At 33.7% G+C, this 14,976-nt stretch overlaps 2 protein-coding genes across 3 annotated transcripts in view; both read left to right on the top strand.

Annotated features, from left to right (window-relative positions):
- Positions 1-14,976, top strand: part of LOC117024421 (cadherin-10) — a 147,611-nt gene that overhangs the window by 41,888 nt on the left and 90,747 nt on the right. The window lies entirely within an intron of this gene.
- Positions 5,751-13,904, top strand: LOC117025116 (60S ribosomal protein L34-like). The gene is made up of 2 exons (XM_033110892.1): positions 5,751-6,089; positions 13,869-13,904. Exons 1-2 carry the CDS (start codon positions 5,751-5,753, stop codon positions 13,902-13,904), a joined length of 375 nt encoding a protein of 124 aa, XP_032966783.1.

Raw genomic sequence — 14,976 nt, 5'->3', positions numbered from 1 at the left:
TGACCGAAATGTCATTATGCACCATATGACTATACATCAAGCCATTAAAGAGAACACACACTGTGTTGACAAATAGAGTCAGAAAAGTTAGGAGAGATGGCTCAGTTTCCAATGGAATCCATTACTGCTCCTTATCTGTTTTCATTACCACTGGTTTAAAGTGTGATAATTCTGTTTGCGGTTTATTTAATTTTGTAAGAGTATGTCTATGTTATGTTTAAAATATACAAAATATCATCTCACATGCACTGTGTAGTGCCCTTTCTCCTAATATTAACATTTCTTGTCCAGAATATTTTCATAGCAAATTGAGGATTTAAAACATTGTCAGGGAGCTAAAATGTCCAGGTTGATGTTTTCAAAAAAAAAAAGAAAAAAACGACCAAAAAAAAAAAAAAATCCAGAGACTGCTTTAAAATATAAAATTCTTTTACAACAAAACTGAGTTAATAATTTTTTTTTAATCTTCAGGTAATCTTTAATATTTAGGTCAGACTAAGAGGTAAAATATTTAAAGTTGTAATAAAACACTTTTATGAAAATCATAAAAGTGAATATTTGCTTTTGCTTCAATATGAGCAGAACTTTCATTTGTATGATCTCATGAAAAATCCTTGGTAACTCTGTGAATAATACATAGTTCAACTTCTTTTGAGAAATCATTAATTTTACTTTTTCAGATATAATTTTAATAGGTATAAGTAACGGGCATCCCTAGACAATAATGTGTAAAATACAGTATTTGGAATTCTAACTCATAGCTCTTGAATTTCTCTGGGATTTACAAGGGATTGTTACAAAGCCTAGCATATAAGTCACAGAAACATTATTCCCTATTTATAATTTATATTGGAAATCTGTGTATGAAAAAAATGGGAACAAGAGAAGCTTGTTGATGTCTTTCATAACTTTTCTTGTAAATAATGCAACTCTGTCGAGTTTGTTTTCCTAGTTGGCTTTTCCTAATGTGTGTCCTTGCCTATTTTTGTTCTGTTCCATCAGATACTGTATGGCTAAATCCCTCTGACAATAACTTTCCCACCTTTGTGTCTGTCTCCAAGGGAAAGTGTCATCTTACTTCAGTCATCTAATTAGCAATAGGAGCCTGGGCTGCAGGCTTCCACACCAACACAAGTGCGATGAGCCAGCATGCTGACATCTATGAACACTTGATTAAATCACACGCTCCTCTAAGCAGGCACAGGCTTTCTGAGCCCTAGTATTTTATGCACGACTGCACTGACTCCCTGTTTTCTGAAACTTTGAGTGTCCAGGTCAAACTGAAGATATCAAGTCCTGATGAGATTTTGTAGTTTTTTTGTTTGTTTTTTTTTTTTAAAGATATTTGGCACATGGTTAGTTGTTAGGTTTAGTCTGTTGTTTTTGACAACTGATAACTAGCTAGGATTGTAGAATAACAGATAACAAAGTTGGGCATATATCTTAGGACATGTTTTTCAAGGTCTCCGAGTCGAGTAAAGGATCTATGGGTCTGAATACAACTGCAAAATGATAACCCTTTCCTGGATACTGCATATTTGGATTTATAAATAGTATGTGGTAGTTTTTGTTTCCTCAATAATTTATAGAAGTACACATTTTTAGTACCTGTTTCCTCAGTAACTCATAAAAGTACACATTTTAAAGTGCTTTTAATTATTAAAATATTTAATATTTGATAAAGGAAAGTAGAATGAAGGTAAATATGCTTTTTTAAAAATGACATTTATCCTTGTATATAATAGCGATCCTTACAGGTGTGAGGTGAGATCCCATAGGGGTTTTGATTTGCATTCCCCTGAGGATTAGTGATGTTGAGTATCTGTTCATATGCCTGTTGGCCATTTGTAACAAGGTATAATTTATACACAGTAATTAATCTTCTCTAGTGTAAAATTCTATAAATTTTGACAAATGTATACAGTCTTATAACCACCATCGCAGATAAGATAGAGAATGTTTCCATCTCCGCGCAAAAATTCCCTCATGTCACTTTGTGGTGATTAGGTTCTGGCAACCAGTCATCTGTTGTGTTTTGTTTCCTTATACTTTTACTTTTTCAAGAATATGATGCAAATGGATACATTACACTGTATATGATTTAGAGTGGTTTCTTCCACTTAACATAATGCATTTGAGATTGATCCGTATTGCATGTATAAATAGTTCCTACGTTTTTATTGATAAAGCGCATGCCGTTGTGTGAGTGCACCCATGCTGGTTTGTCCATTTGCTCATCTGAGGACATGTGGATTGCTTCCAGTTTTTGATGATAATGAATAATGAATAATGTGGGTATAACCATGTAAATATGGCTCTATGTGAACAAATGTTTTTATTTTTCCTGGACAAATCCCTAGGATAGCAATGTTATGTGTCAAATGTTAGGTTTATATGTTACATTTTAAGTAACTGCAATTTGTTTTCTAAAGTAGCTATAATATGTTGCCTTCCTGCCAGCAAGACTGGAAATTTCATTTGCTCTGCATCCTCACCAGCACTTGGTAATGTCTTTTCAAACTTTTATTTTTAGTTTTAATATAATGTAGTGGTTGGTATACATTGTGGTTTTAATTTTCAGATTTTCATGCCACTGATGAATGGTGTTGGTCACAGTTTTATGTGCTTTTTTTGCCATATATATATATATATATATATATATATATATATGTGTGTGTATATATATATACACATATATATGAGTATATATAAATATATATATATATATATTTGCTGTTGTTATATGTCTTTAAAGTATTTTGCCTATTTTAATGGGGTTGTGTGTTTTTAATGATTGAGTTGCATATTTCAATGTAATATGAATACATTCTTTATGAGTATGTGTTTGCAGTTATTTTCTCCAAGTTCATGGCTTGTCTTTTCATTTCATTAATGATATTTCTTATGAAATTCGTATATGTAATGAGATATATATATATATATGTGTATATATATATATGCATTTATTTTATGGCTATATATATATACCTTTGAATCTTTGATTTGGAATTAATTTCTCATAACTGTCTTTTAAAGGAAAAGCTTGGATAATTGATTTGACATGTTTCTTTTTACTGAAATTGATATTTAATGTTATAAATTTCCCTATAAGAACTTCTTTAGCTACATCCCACAAATTTTGAAGCATATTTTTTTTCAATTTGAAATATATTCTAATTTCTTTTGTGCCTTTTCTTTGACCCATGGGTCATCTAAAAGTTGTTTAATTTTCAAATATTTATTGAGTTTTCAGATCTCTTATTAGTTACTAATTTAAATCTGTTATAGTCAGAGAAATGTATGATTTCAATCTTCTTAAATATACTCACTTGTTCTGTGGCTTAGAATAGTGTCTTCTTATTGCAGCTCATATGTCTACTTGAAAAGAATGCATATTCTGATATTGTTGAGAGAATTGTTGAAGATGCCTATTGTTAATTGTGTGATTATTGATTTTTAAATTTCTTCTTTCTGTTTTATCAATTTTTGCTTAATGTATGTTGAAGCTCTTTGACACATTGATTGTTGCATTTTCTATGTGAATTGGCCCTATTGTATAATATCTTTATCTCTGGTAATATTTCTTGTTCTGAAGTCTACTTTATCTGACATTAATTTAGCTAGTCCAGATTTTTATAGAGTTTGCATGTTAAATATTTTACTTCCTTTTACTTTCAACCCATATCTATCTTTCTATTCAAAATTATTTTTTTTCTTAAGAAGGTCTGTCGTTAGTTTGTACTTTGTTATCCATTCTGGTAGCCTACAAGCGAGGATACAAAGCTTCCTAGTATTTGGAAGAAAATTACTTATTGTAATAATTAACTCTAAAAATATAATGCAACTTATTGTAAGCTTATTATAGTTTATCATATCCTTATTATCCATTTTTTGTAAGCTTATTATAGTTTATCATATTCTAATTATCCATTTTTCCTGATAATAAATCCAGCTAATCAAATTAAAAATAAAAATTAGAATCTTGTTCTTTATATTCATAGACTTTATCTGCACAGACTTTGGCAAGTGTAGTAAAACTGGTTTTGGTTAGTTACCAATGTTTGTTAGTTTCTTTGAATTATACATTTTCTTTTAACTGTGATTTTGTAATCACACTTTATAATTACACACTTAAAATGTATGTTTGTACTACACAACACACATATTAAATATTTGCGGAAAACCACTATAATCTTCATGATCTTAAGTGATATTGTGTGTGTGTGTGTGTGTGTGTGTGTGTGTGTGTGTCCTCATACAGTTTTATCATCCTTTTCCCACTGCTATGTACTTTTGTTCTGCGATGCTTTAAGTTAAATTCAGTATTAGAGGTATGGGCCTACTGTGTGTGTGTGTTTGTGTGTTTGTATAGATCTATAAATATGTTCTGCTTGATTTACATTAGAATCCAATGACAAAAGGTACAGGCTGAACTGAATGGTTTTTACACTTAAAGCTGAGAAGGGCAGAATCTGATACCTCTAGTTATCTGAAGTCCTATACTTCTTATCGTCACACTGTGGATATCCCACAGATGTCCTATTTCTTCCCTGGTACTTGTCCTAACTCCTTTTAAAAAACAAAACAAAACAAACCCTCAGGTAGGATTTAGAGTTTTACTGTAATCCAAAATAAGTTATGGAAGTGATCAGTATACATAATTACACACAAATAAATTAGGAAAATCTTGAATGAATACAGGCGGCTTCCGTTCTAGAAAATTCAGACTTGAGATATAGCCCTTCTTTTGTGACTCTTTATTTTCATTCCATAACTGACCTGTGGGAGAAAGAAAGTGAGAAAACTCAATCTAAATAAAATCTTAATTTATTTTCTGTACACCCTTAGCCCACCTCCCCACCCACAGGTCTCTAGGATTCCATCTTCCTAGTAGGTGGTAGGAGGCAGGAAAATAAGTTAAAATGCCCTCAAATGGAAATGGAAATTCATGCTACATGATAATCCTTCCTCTACTTAACACACACACACACACACACACACACACACACACTCACGCACACACAGTGATAAAAAGATGCCTTTCCTCAAGATGCAGAATACATGTTTGGAGGAATAGTCAAAAAATCAGGATGTAAAATCATGTGATAAGTATCCCCATGCAGAAATTTGGAAGGCATTATGTATACATGTGGGAGGTATATAAAGAAGGTAAAGCATCTATCCATGGGAGCTAGCATATGTGAGCAGTGCTCTACTTGAAATAGCAGTTTGCAGTTAACTCAGTGAGTTGCATTTTATAGATTGTGTCTTAATATTCCAGAATTTGTTTCTTGCACTGATCTTAACCCACCAAATTCTTACTGAAAGGATCCATTTTTCCAGTTCCCATAGTGACTGTGAATTGAATATGGGTCAAGTATATAATTGTCTCAAGAACCAATGCATAATCTCTTTTAATGTCTGAAAGCTTACAAATTTTACCACCTCCAAGAAATGTAAAATTCCGTTGTTTTTTTTTTGTTTGTTTGTTTGTTTTGTTTTTGTAGTATACTAGATTTAGGCACCAAGTGATTTAGTGAAGCACACTTATTTATAGACGCTACTACTCTGTAAAGGTTAAAGATGAAAGTAATGATTTCCCCACTGGTGTTTGAAGTAGAAAAAAAAAAAAGTTGATACACATACATGAAAATCAAAATTTCTTGTCCCGTTACAATTGGCCACCATCCAGGGATACGGGAACCGGGATCTCTCACCTGCAGTCTTTGAGCTGGCCTGGGGCATTCAGTATGGTCCAGCATTTGACATACCATCAGAAGCAGTCCTGCAGCACAGCGAACAAAGCCAGGCTGTCCCAAACCCCTGGCAATAGAATCATTTACCTTTACACCAAAAAGGTTGGGAAAGCACCAAAATCCACCTGTGGCGTGTGCCCAGGCCGACATCGTGGAGTTCCTGCTGTGAGACCTAAAGTTCTAAGGAGGTTGTCTGAAACGGAAAAACAGGTCAGCAGGGCCTGTGGTGGAGCCATGTGTGCTAAATGTGGCCGTGACGGGATCAAGCGTGCATGCCTTATCGAGCAGCGGAAGGAAAATCATTGTGGAAGTGTTGGAAGTTGCAAGCACCGAGTCAGAAAGAGAAATTTTAAAAAAAATGAAGCTTTCTTAAATACTAAAAACAATTAAAAGGCAAAACAGAAAAAATTGGGGAGGGGGACGTAATATGAAAGATCCAAAGCTGTATTTCAGATGGAATTCCAAGCGGCTTAGCAGGGGGTTCATAGTGGTGGGGCCCAGCTGGGTGTGTGTTAGTGAGCGAAGGGAACGTCCGGGGCACAACCCACTAAATGTGGTCACACTTATTAAGGAAAATTTTAAAATCCTTTCTTTATTAACTAATTTACAACCTTAACGAATTTCATATTTCCCTTCAAGGCGATTCTTAGAAGAAGGAAAAAAAGCTAATGAATCTTGGTTCTCAAGGGGACTTGAATGGTAAATTTATACTTACAATTCAATATGTCAATGATATGTTTTAAGTCAAAAGCAATCTGTGGCATTTACATGCCCAAACACATTTTCATTAGCATTTTTAATAAATATTTTTTTTGTATACATAACCTTACTATAGGTGTCCAAATACTTCCAGGAACTCTAGGTCATTCCCACATGTCAGAAATGGGGGACCCGCTCCCAGTGGGTCCATCTTATTTGTGCTCTGCAAACTGGAAGCTCACAAGGATGTCTTCTAGATAAGAGCATTGGAGTGCATGTTTTAATCATAATAATATTGATTCATTATTAAGTTATGCAGGATATTTCAGAATAGTACAAGGGGAATCTGATGACCTGAGTTATATTTCTACCATGTTTCCCCGAAAATAAGACCTAGTCACACCATCAGCTCTAATGTGTCTTTTGGAGCAAAAATTAATATAAGAGCAGGTCTTATTTTAATATAAGAGTGGGTATAATATAATATAGTATCGTATAATATAATATAATATAATATAATATAATATAATATAATATATTACCGATCTTAAGACTGGGTCTTATATTAATTTTTGCTCCAAAAGACTCATTAGAGATGATGGTCCAGCTAGTTCTCATTTTCGGGGGAACATGATAGTTATGACACTTTTTGAGACTGAGCACATCATATAATATTACTCTTGAGACTGTTTGACTGTTTTCTTATCTGTCAGATGAATTAGCAGGACAAAAAGTTTATTTCTGAAGCTAAGTTCAAAAGTACTTGATAATATTCTTGCTGCTAAGGGCAAGGCCAATCCCTCCATTAGGCAGAGTAGGCACAGAGCTTAGGCCTTCAATACTTTTAGGGAAAGTGTGTTAATGTCTTTAAAAATCAGAGGGGAAAAATGATCTTACAGGTCAAAGATAACACTTTAATATATAACAATAATATGTGTGTTTTTATGTGAATGGAATTGCAAAATATAAGCCCACGAAGGCAAACTGCCCTAGGCCCATGAAAGTTACAACACAGCCCTGGCTAAGACAGAAAATTGTGGCTCAAGGATCAAACAATTTGCGCTCCATCTTTTAACAGATCTGGACCTAAATTTAGGTTTGAGCTTTGTCATCTTAGGTTGTGTTATACAATAAAAATGAAATTATTTCCTGTTGCCAATGCATATGCTCTTCCCCCAACCCACTTCAGCTTTGCACATTCTTTTCCCTGCTCATTACATACTCATGATCCATTATTCCAACTCAAGGCACACAACTCCATCCTGTTGTGTTGCCAGACCTCAGTTTAACTCCTTCACTTATTTGCATACAACACGCATACACACACAATGGGTCCTCTTACTTGTGCGTTATCTGGGACATGATTTCCTCCCAAAAGATGTCTTAGGCCACCTATGTTTGCATTAGATGCTCTTTTTGCAGTTCACACTGTCAATTCTTAGGTGTTGAGAATCACTTCAGTATTGTTCACTTCCATATAGCAAAATACGGTATTCCATAAATATTGTTGAAAGAACAATTCTGAGCCTCAGTGATCCCATTTATAAAATGAAAATGCTAAACCCACTCCACTGAGATGTGTGAAAGAAAAATCACACACATACAACGATGCACAACTAGTTCATTGGGGTGCCTCATTATAATATACCCTAATTCTCCAAGTATTTATAAAACTAATAGTATGTTTTAGTCTAGAGTCTATACTTAGGTACTGATACCTTTCAAAGTTAAATAAGCAAATATTAAAGAACAAAGAAATAAGCCTTGATTTATCTTTTTAGTTCAGTTGAAAACTTGGATGAAAGTACTATTTAGCACTGAGCCAAAGCATTATGAAAAGTAGAAAGTAAATTACAATCTAGTCCCTTTATGCTCTCAAAAAGTGAAAGTTAACTAACACAATGATATTCCAATTTTACATTTCAGCTGCAGAAACATACTTTAGGAGTTAATCCTTTTTTAGGTAATAGGCCTCCACATAGAGATAAGATAGGCTATCCACAAATGGGCTTTTTAGCATTGTACAAATATTGAAGCATAATTAGAATTAAAAAATGGTGCTGATAAAATTGTCTGCTTTTATTTCAGCTTGACCATCTCATAAATGCATGACACAAAGAACTGTCTTATGATCACTATGTTTATTCTCATGTAATAACTGTATTCATAATTTTAAGTAGATTTTTAATGGCCAGTGATATATCTACATGTTTATACCTTGACTATTTTTTCCACAAATGAGTGTCACGTATATTAGCCTTACAGGTATAACAGCAAAAACACATTTTGCAATACAATTAATCGTAATTTAGTGCGTGTTCTACACATTCACATAGCAGACCACTCTAAAGTATATAGTGATTGTTTACATACCATTTATTAGTATATGCACAGAAGGTATTCATAGGAGTAACTTTGGAAATTATCTTTAACGGGTTCTTTCTTTCAGCTCTGGGATTTTTTTCTTACCGTTCTACTAATAATGCATTAAATGTGGAATGACACCCCATCTTGGGTAGGAATTATTAGGTTGGTGCAAAAATAATGGCAGTTTAAAAGGTTACAAATGATTCCAAAAACCACAATTACTTTTGCACCAACCTCATGCTAATAAAACTTCCAAGCTCTCTCTCCCCATCTCTTCATTGATTTTCAGAAGTAGTTCAAGTCCTGGATCAAAGAAAATTGGGTACCAGATGGCTTTTATCTCAACATCTTTGAGTTAGGAGAGAGTTCTTACTGAGAGTATCTTTGCTACCAATTTCCACATAATGAAATAAATCCTAGCCACAGTAGAATGAGACTTCCAGGAACCGCAGGTGTAATGTCACAGCTGTATTAGCACGGCCAACTTGATCGTGGATCAAGTTACATCTGGGACTGTCACATTTACCACTGAAGTTTAAAAAGGCTGCTGAGAAAGTAGCAAGAACACTTGGGTGCCATTTTTTAGCCTGTTAGCAGGAATTTTAGAAAAAGTGGCCACACCAAGGTATATGTCTCACTTACTAATGCTTCTCTTTATCCTTGCCATATGATTTTATCCACCCACCATCCCAAATTTATATGGGTTATATTTGATTTTGCAAATTATCATGTTATGATGTTACCACATAGTATAACTGAAAAATATATTACTGGTTTGTGTACAGGTCACATTCCTGGAAAATAAAATTCATATCAAATGGTTTTGTTTGAAGGGGAATTTTAATCTGAGAAGAAGAGCAAGGATCAGAGGTTCTTGGAAGTCTCTCTACATTGGTAAACATCCTTAGCAATACTTGATTACTTATTTGACACTAGCAAACTTTTGTGTTGCTGTTTCATTCAGCTATGATGTATTGATTGCCTATTTGACTGACATCTTGTGTGAGTTCTGTGATGTTGTATATAAATAGGGTATAAGCAAAAAGTGGTGTAAATGATCCTTGACATGATGTTGTGTTTTCTTAGGGGAAGGAAACAAATTTCCTACTCATTGAAGTATTTCAGAATGAATTACAATATTCAACCAAATTAAAAATATTTATTGAATATTTTATGCAAATCCCAATATTAGTAACTTTGAATGTATGACATAAGACCCTGCTTTAAAGTCTAAACAGATTCATATGCAAATGCATACTTAAAATGGAGTGATAAATATTAAATGTAGAATTATATATTTTCTGTCACATTAGAGCACAGCAGGTAATGTGTAATGAACTCTTGGAAAATATGATCAAGCATATGGACTCATATTATTTGAGTCCTTAGTGTAATGCTTTGATTCAATTATCTCACATAGTGCTTTACACAGGATGTATAAAATGGTATCAACACATAAAAGAAAGTATTTAGTATTCACTGGTTCATTTTAATTGTATAAACACACCTGAAAAATGTACCTTTATTTCTTACTGTTGAAATTTCATTAGACTGTATTGGTACTGTGAAACTCTAAAAGGATTAAAATTGTTCATCCATAGAGGCTTAAGTTTGGTCTCAATAATCGTTAGCATTTTTTATTACTATAATAAATGGTAAAATTAAAGAAAAAAGCTTTGGTACATTAAGATCTTAATCAACATAATCAACTGACTGAAGAATGACTAATTCCTTTTATTAACCAAGGGTGGATTGCAGCTTAATTGATCACCTGTGATGTGTGGAGACTTAATTAATAGCTCAGATGTGCCAAAATGCCTATTATATTATATTCTATGATCGGTGTTGGCATCCTATATAATAAAATTAGTACATTATGGGAAAAAATGGTTGCAATAAGTATTTCAGAACAATGAAATCTCTGTGATTATAAAAATAAAATAAGGTTCAGTGAGACAAATGCATTAAAATGTACATGTAAAGGAAAATGCAGTTTGTAGTATAATCAGGAGAATAATTGCTGTAGTGTGGACTGACTCGAATCAGATGGATTCTTCTGATTAAAAAAAGAAAATTCTGGAAAAAGACTGAGTATTTAGAAATAATGTTCTCATCTTCCCACAGTAGTCACCTTATATTTTATTTTCCCATCAGTATAATAGGCTACATACTTGAGCTGTGAGGTACTAAACAGAAAAAGTCGTAAAAACATTCTGAAGATTATTTTAGGTTTAGAGATCTACAGCTTTGCTCTTCAGAGTTTCTGGTCAAGCCTCATTGGCATTACAGGGAGTTTGTTAGAAATGCAGAATCTTGTACCTCACGCCAGACTTGCTGAATTAGAACATAGGTGTGATTACAAAATATGGTGAATGTTTAAATAAATAAGAGAAATATTGCAGTAAAAGACACATTGCCAATAATTCCCCCCAAAATACTCCCTCTCACTTTGAACACAGTTATCCCATCTTTCTTGCCACTTTCTGTAGCAGTTCTGGAAGTCCTCTTTTGTGAGTTTCTTTAGTTAGTTATACTGTCATGGCTGCCTCGATGTCCTGAATCAATTCAAAACGTTTTCCTATCATGGTCATTTGATTTTGGAGAAGAGCCAGAAGTCACACAGTGCCAGATCTGGTGAATAAGGTGGATGAGGACACACTGTAATGATTTTATTTGACAGAAATTGCCATACCAGAAGTGATGTGTGATACATGACACAGAGCGTTGTCATGATGGAGGATGAAGTAAAGACACTCACGAAAGAGGACTTCCAGAACTACTTCAGAAAGTGGCAAGAATGATGGGATAAGTGTACTTGAAGTGAGGAGAAGTATTTTGCGGGGGGTTAATAGCAATGTGTCTTTTCCTGTAATATTTTTGTTTTTATTTAAATATCCATCATAGTTTTTGAACACACACAATAGATATTTAACAAGAGCCCTTGGAGATGTGAATGTATATCAGAGTTTGAGAAACACTCGTCTAAAGGAATTATGGAAAGCAGAATGCTAAGGGATGCTTTAATAATTCTTAAACTTTGTACAATCATACTGAATTATTTTTGAGACTTAAAATAAGGAAATGTGCTTTTGAAAGGATTTCTTGAAAATGAAATTTATTAACTGGAAATGACAGAATTTCATTAATTTTTTTGCATTTTCATTCCAAGAGACAGTGGTCTCTACTGTGGTCCCAACCCACTCGAGTCCTTCTAACTTTAACTCTGTTTGCAATTTTAAACAAGTACATCTCCCTTACATAATATTTTCACACTCTAAAATTTAGCTTTTATTGTTCACCATTAATAGTCAAACCTATTTAGAAAGATTCTTTTCTAAATATACTAATTCCTTAATTCAATAAATGTTTACTGATAGACCTATATGTATATAGCAATGTACTATTCACTAGTGAGGAAAATTTAATAAAGTATAATCACCTAGACATTATTTGGAATTATATATTAATGGGAGTGTAGTTTATACACATAAGAAGATACATGTCAGGCTTGAAATTAAATAAAGAATTGGAAATAATGTAGAATAAAAAAAAATCATCTGGTTTCAGATATTGCGATAAAATAAAAGTTCAGATATTATCTTCCCAGGAGTAGACATGTCTAAAAATTTTAATTGATTTGGGTCTTGATGAAGTGGGCTTTGGAAAATTAATTTATCTAACACCCTGTAGGTTATATTTTAAATAAGAAAGATTAAGGTTAAGAAAACGTGTTAGTAGACATTTTATACTCTTTTGCATGAAATGAAGAATAGGAAAAGAAAAAGAGCTGAAATTCATGTAGGAAAAAACAAAAGCAAGGGAATATGTTAACTGACAGTATAAGAGATGTACTGGCTAAATGAAAGTATCAAAGCTATTCAGTATTTTGAGTCAAGACACTGGAAGAATGATTATTTGTGATATTTATAATGAAGGTGTAGTGTTTCAAAAAGGCTAATTAATAGGCTTGTAGCTTCATAGACTATACCTAGGAAGAATAAACGTTGGGCAAATTATTAGTGTGTTTCACGCAATTTCCTATTTTTATTTTATTTTATTTTATTTTTTGTGTTTATCAGTTGTTCACTTTTCTGGAGCAGTTTTAAGTTTCCAAGAAATTGAGAAGGTACAGAGTTTCCCCATATACCCACTGCCCCTACACATGCGTAGTTTCTCCTATTATCAACATCACTCATCACAGTACCGTCTTTCTCCGAAAGTAAGACCTAGCCAGACCGTCAGCTCTAATGCATCTTTTGGAATAAAAGTTAATATAAGACCCGGTCTTCTCTTATATAAGACTCGGTATTATATTATATTATATTATATTATATTATATTATATTATATTATATTATATTATATTATATTATATTATATTATATTATATTATATTACAGACCCGGTCTTATAGTAAACTAAGAGCGGGTCCTATATTAAGTTTTGCACCAAAAGACGCATTAGAACTGATTGTCCGGCTAGGTCTTATTCTGGGGGAAACACAGGAGTACTTTTTAATTAATTAGTTAGTTAATTAATTAATTTGTTTATTTGTTTGTTTTTATCATGGATGAACCTGCATTGACATGTCATAATCACCTAAATACATAGTTTATCTTAGGGTTCACTCTTGCTGTTGCACAGTCTATGGGTTTAGACTAATACTATATAAGATTGAATGTATAGGTTTTTGAGGATTCTATCAATATATGCTGTCACTCAGAGACTCTTTACATAGCCACGCCCAGTCTACTAATGAGCCTATCAGAGGCATTCTTTATTTCCGGTATGTTGTTTTTTTACTTCTAGCTTTATTTTTAGTTCTTTCTTAGGACATCCAATTCTCTGCTTACGTTGCCCATCTATTCTTGCATGTTGTCCTACTTTATTCATTAGAACCCTTACCACTTTAGTCATAGTTGTTTTAAATTCCCAGTCTGATAATTCCAATGTCTCTGCCATGTCTGGTTCTCATGCTTACTCTGTCTCCTCAATCTGTGCTTTTCACCTTTTGGTAAGCCTTGTATTTTTTGTTCCCCCTTGATAGCCAGACATGACGTACTGGGAAATCGTGCTGCCGTAACAGTCCTTCAGTAATGTGAGGGTTAGGTGTGGCGACGGAGGCAGTGGCCTATAGCCCACGATCAGTACCAGTGTTTCTCAGTGAGCTCACGCCTCTGCACTGTGAACCTCACAGGGATTTCTCAATTTTTCTCCCTCCTTACTTGGGATGGGATGGTAAAGAGGGCTGGCTGGAGTAGATGTTTCCCTTTCCCCAGGTCAGTTGGGCTCTGGTAACTAGTTTCTTTTGAGGGCAGGCCTTGTTAAGAACAGAGTGATCAGAGGTATTTCTCTTGTTAAGAACAGAGGTATTTCAAAATGCTTCCTTTCTCCTCCCCTTGTCAGAAGCATAAGGGAATTTTTCTCAGATATTTACTGTGGAAACCAGGTCGAGCTCCTGCAGATAAATCTCACAATATTGAATTGCAATCTGACTGGGTCCCCCGGAGTTATTAATTTTCAGAGTTGTGTGCACTGAGACTCCAGCAGTTTGTCAATTCCAGTTCAGGTTTCCCACCCCATTACTGATTCCGGGGTGGTTTCTGCTCATGAGTTTCTACTCATCATAAGCCATGCTTCTCTCTATCCTCCTGTCTGTCTCTCAAATCTTGGAAGCAGTAGTTTGCCCTGAGTCTTCCCATCTCTTATGAATCCAAAAAGAGTTCAGCAAAACCTGTATACTGAAATCTATAAAATATTACTGAGAAGAACTTATTAATGTAGAGATATACAAGGTTCATGGGTCAAGGTTGCTGTGATGTCCGTTTCCCCCAAATTCATCTAAAGATTCATGGAATCCCAATCAAAATCCCCACAGGCTTTTATATATAAATTACAAGGTAATTATAAAAATTAAACGGAAAATGCAAAAGACCTAAAATAACAATTTCTTTTTTTTAAAGAAGAGCAAATTTGGAGGACTAACATTATCCAATTTCAAGACTTGTAAATTGCAGTAATAAACACACAATGCTGGTATAAATATAGAGAAATAGATTGATATAAAAAAAACCTGAGATTCTAAAAATAGGCCCACATAGACATCTGATTTTTGACAAAGGTGCAAAAGCACTTTAGTAGAGAAAGGATACTGA

The sequence above is a fragment of the Rhinolophus ferrumequinum genome, chromosome 7 (genome assembly GCF_004115265.2).
Source record: "Rhinolophus ferrumequinum isolate MPI-CBG mRhiFer1 chromosome 7, mRhiFer1_v1.p, whole genome shotgun sequence".
Taxonomy (NCBI): Eukaryota; Metazoa; Chordata; class Mammalia; order Chiroptera; family Rhinolophidae; genus Rhinolophus; species Rhinolophus ferrumequinum.
This window is presented reverse-complemented; position numbering and strand designations above follow the sequence as displayed.

Bases quoted from the DNA above. Each gene is read 5' to 3' on its own strand.
- LOC117025116 (XM_033110892.1), top strand. From the start codon at position 5,751: ATGGTCCAGCATTTGACATACCATCAGAAGCAGTCCTGCAGCACAGCG. The intron at 6,090-13,868 runs GTCAGAAAGAGA...CCCCCTTGATAG, and splicing joins TTGGAAGTTGCAAGCACCGA to CCAGACATGACGTACTGGGA.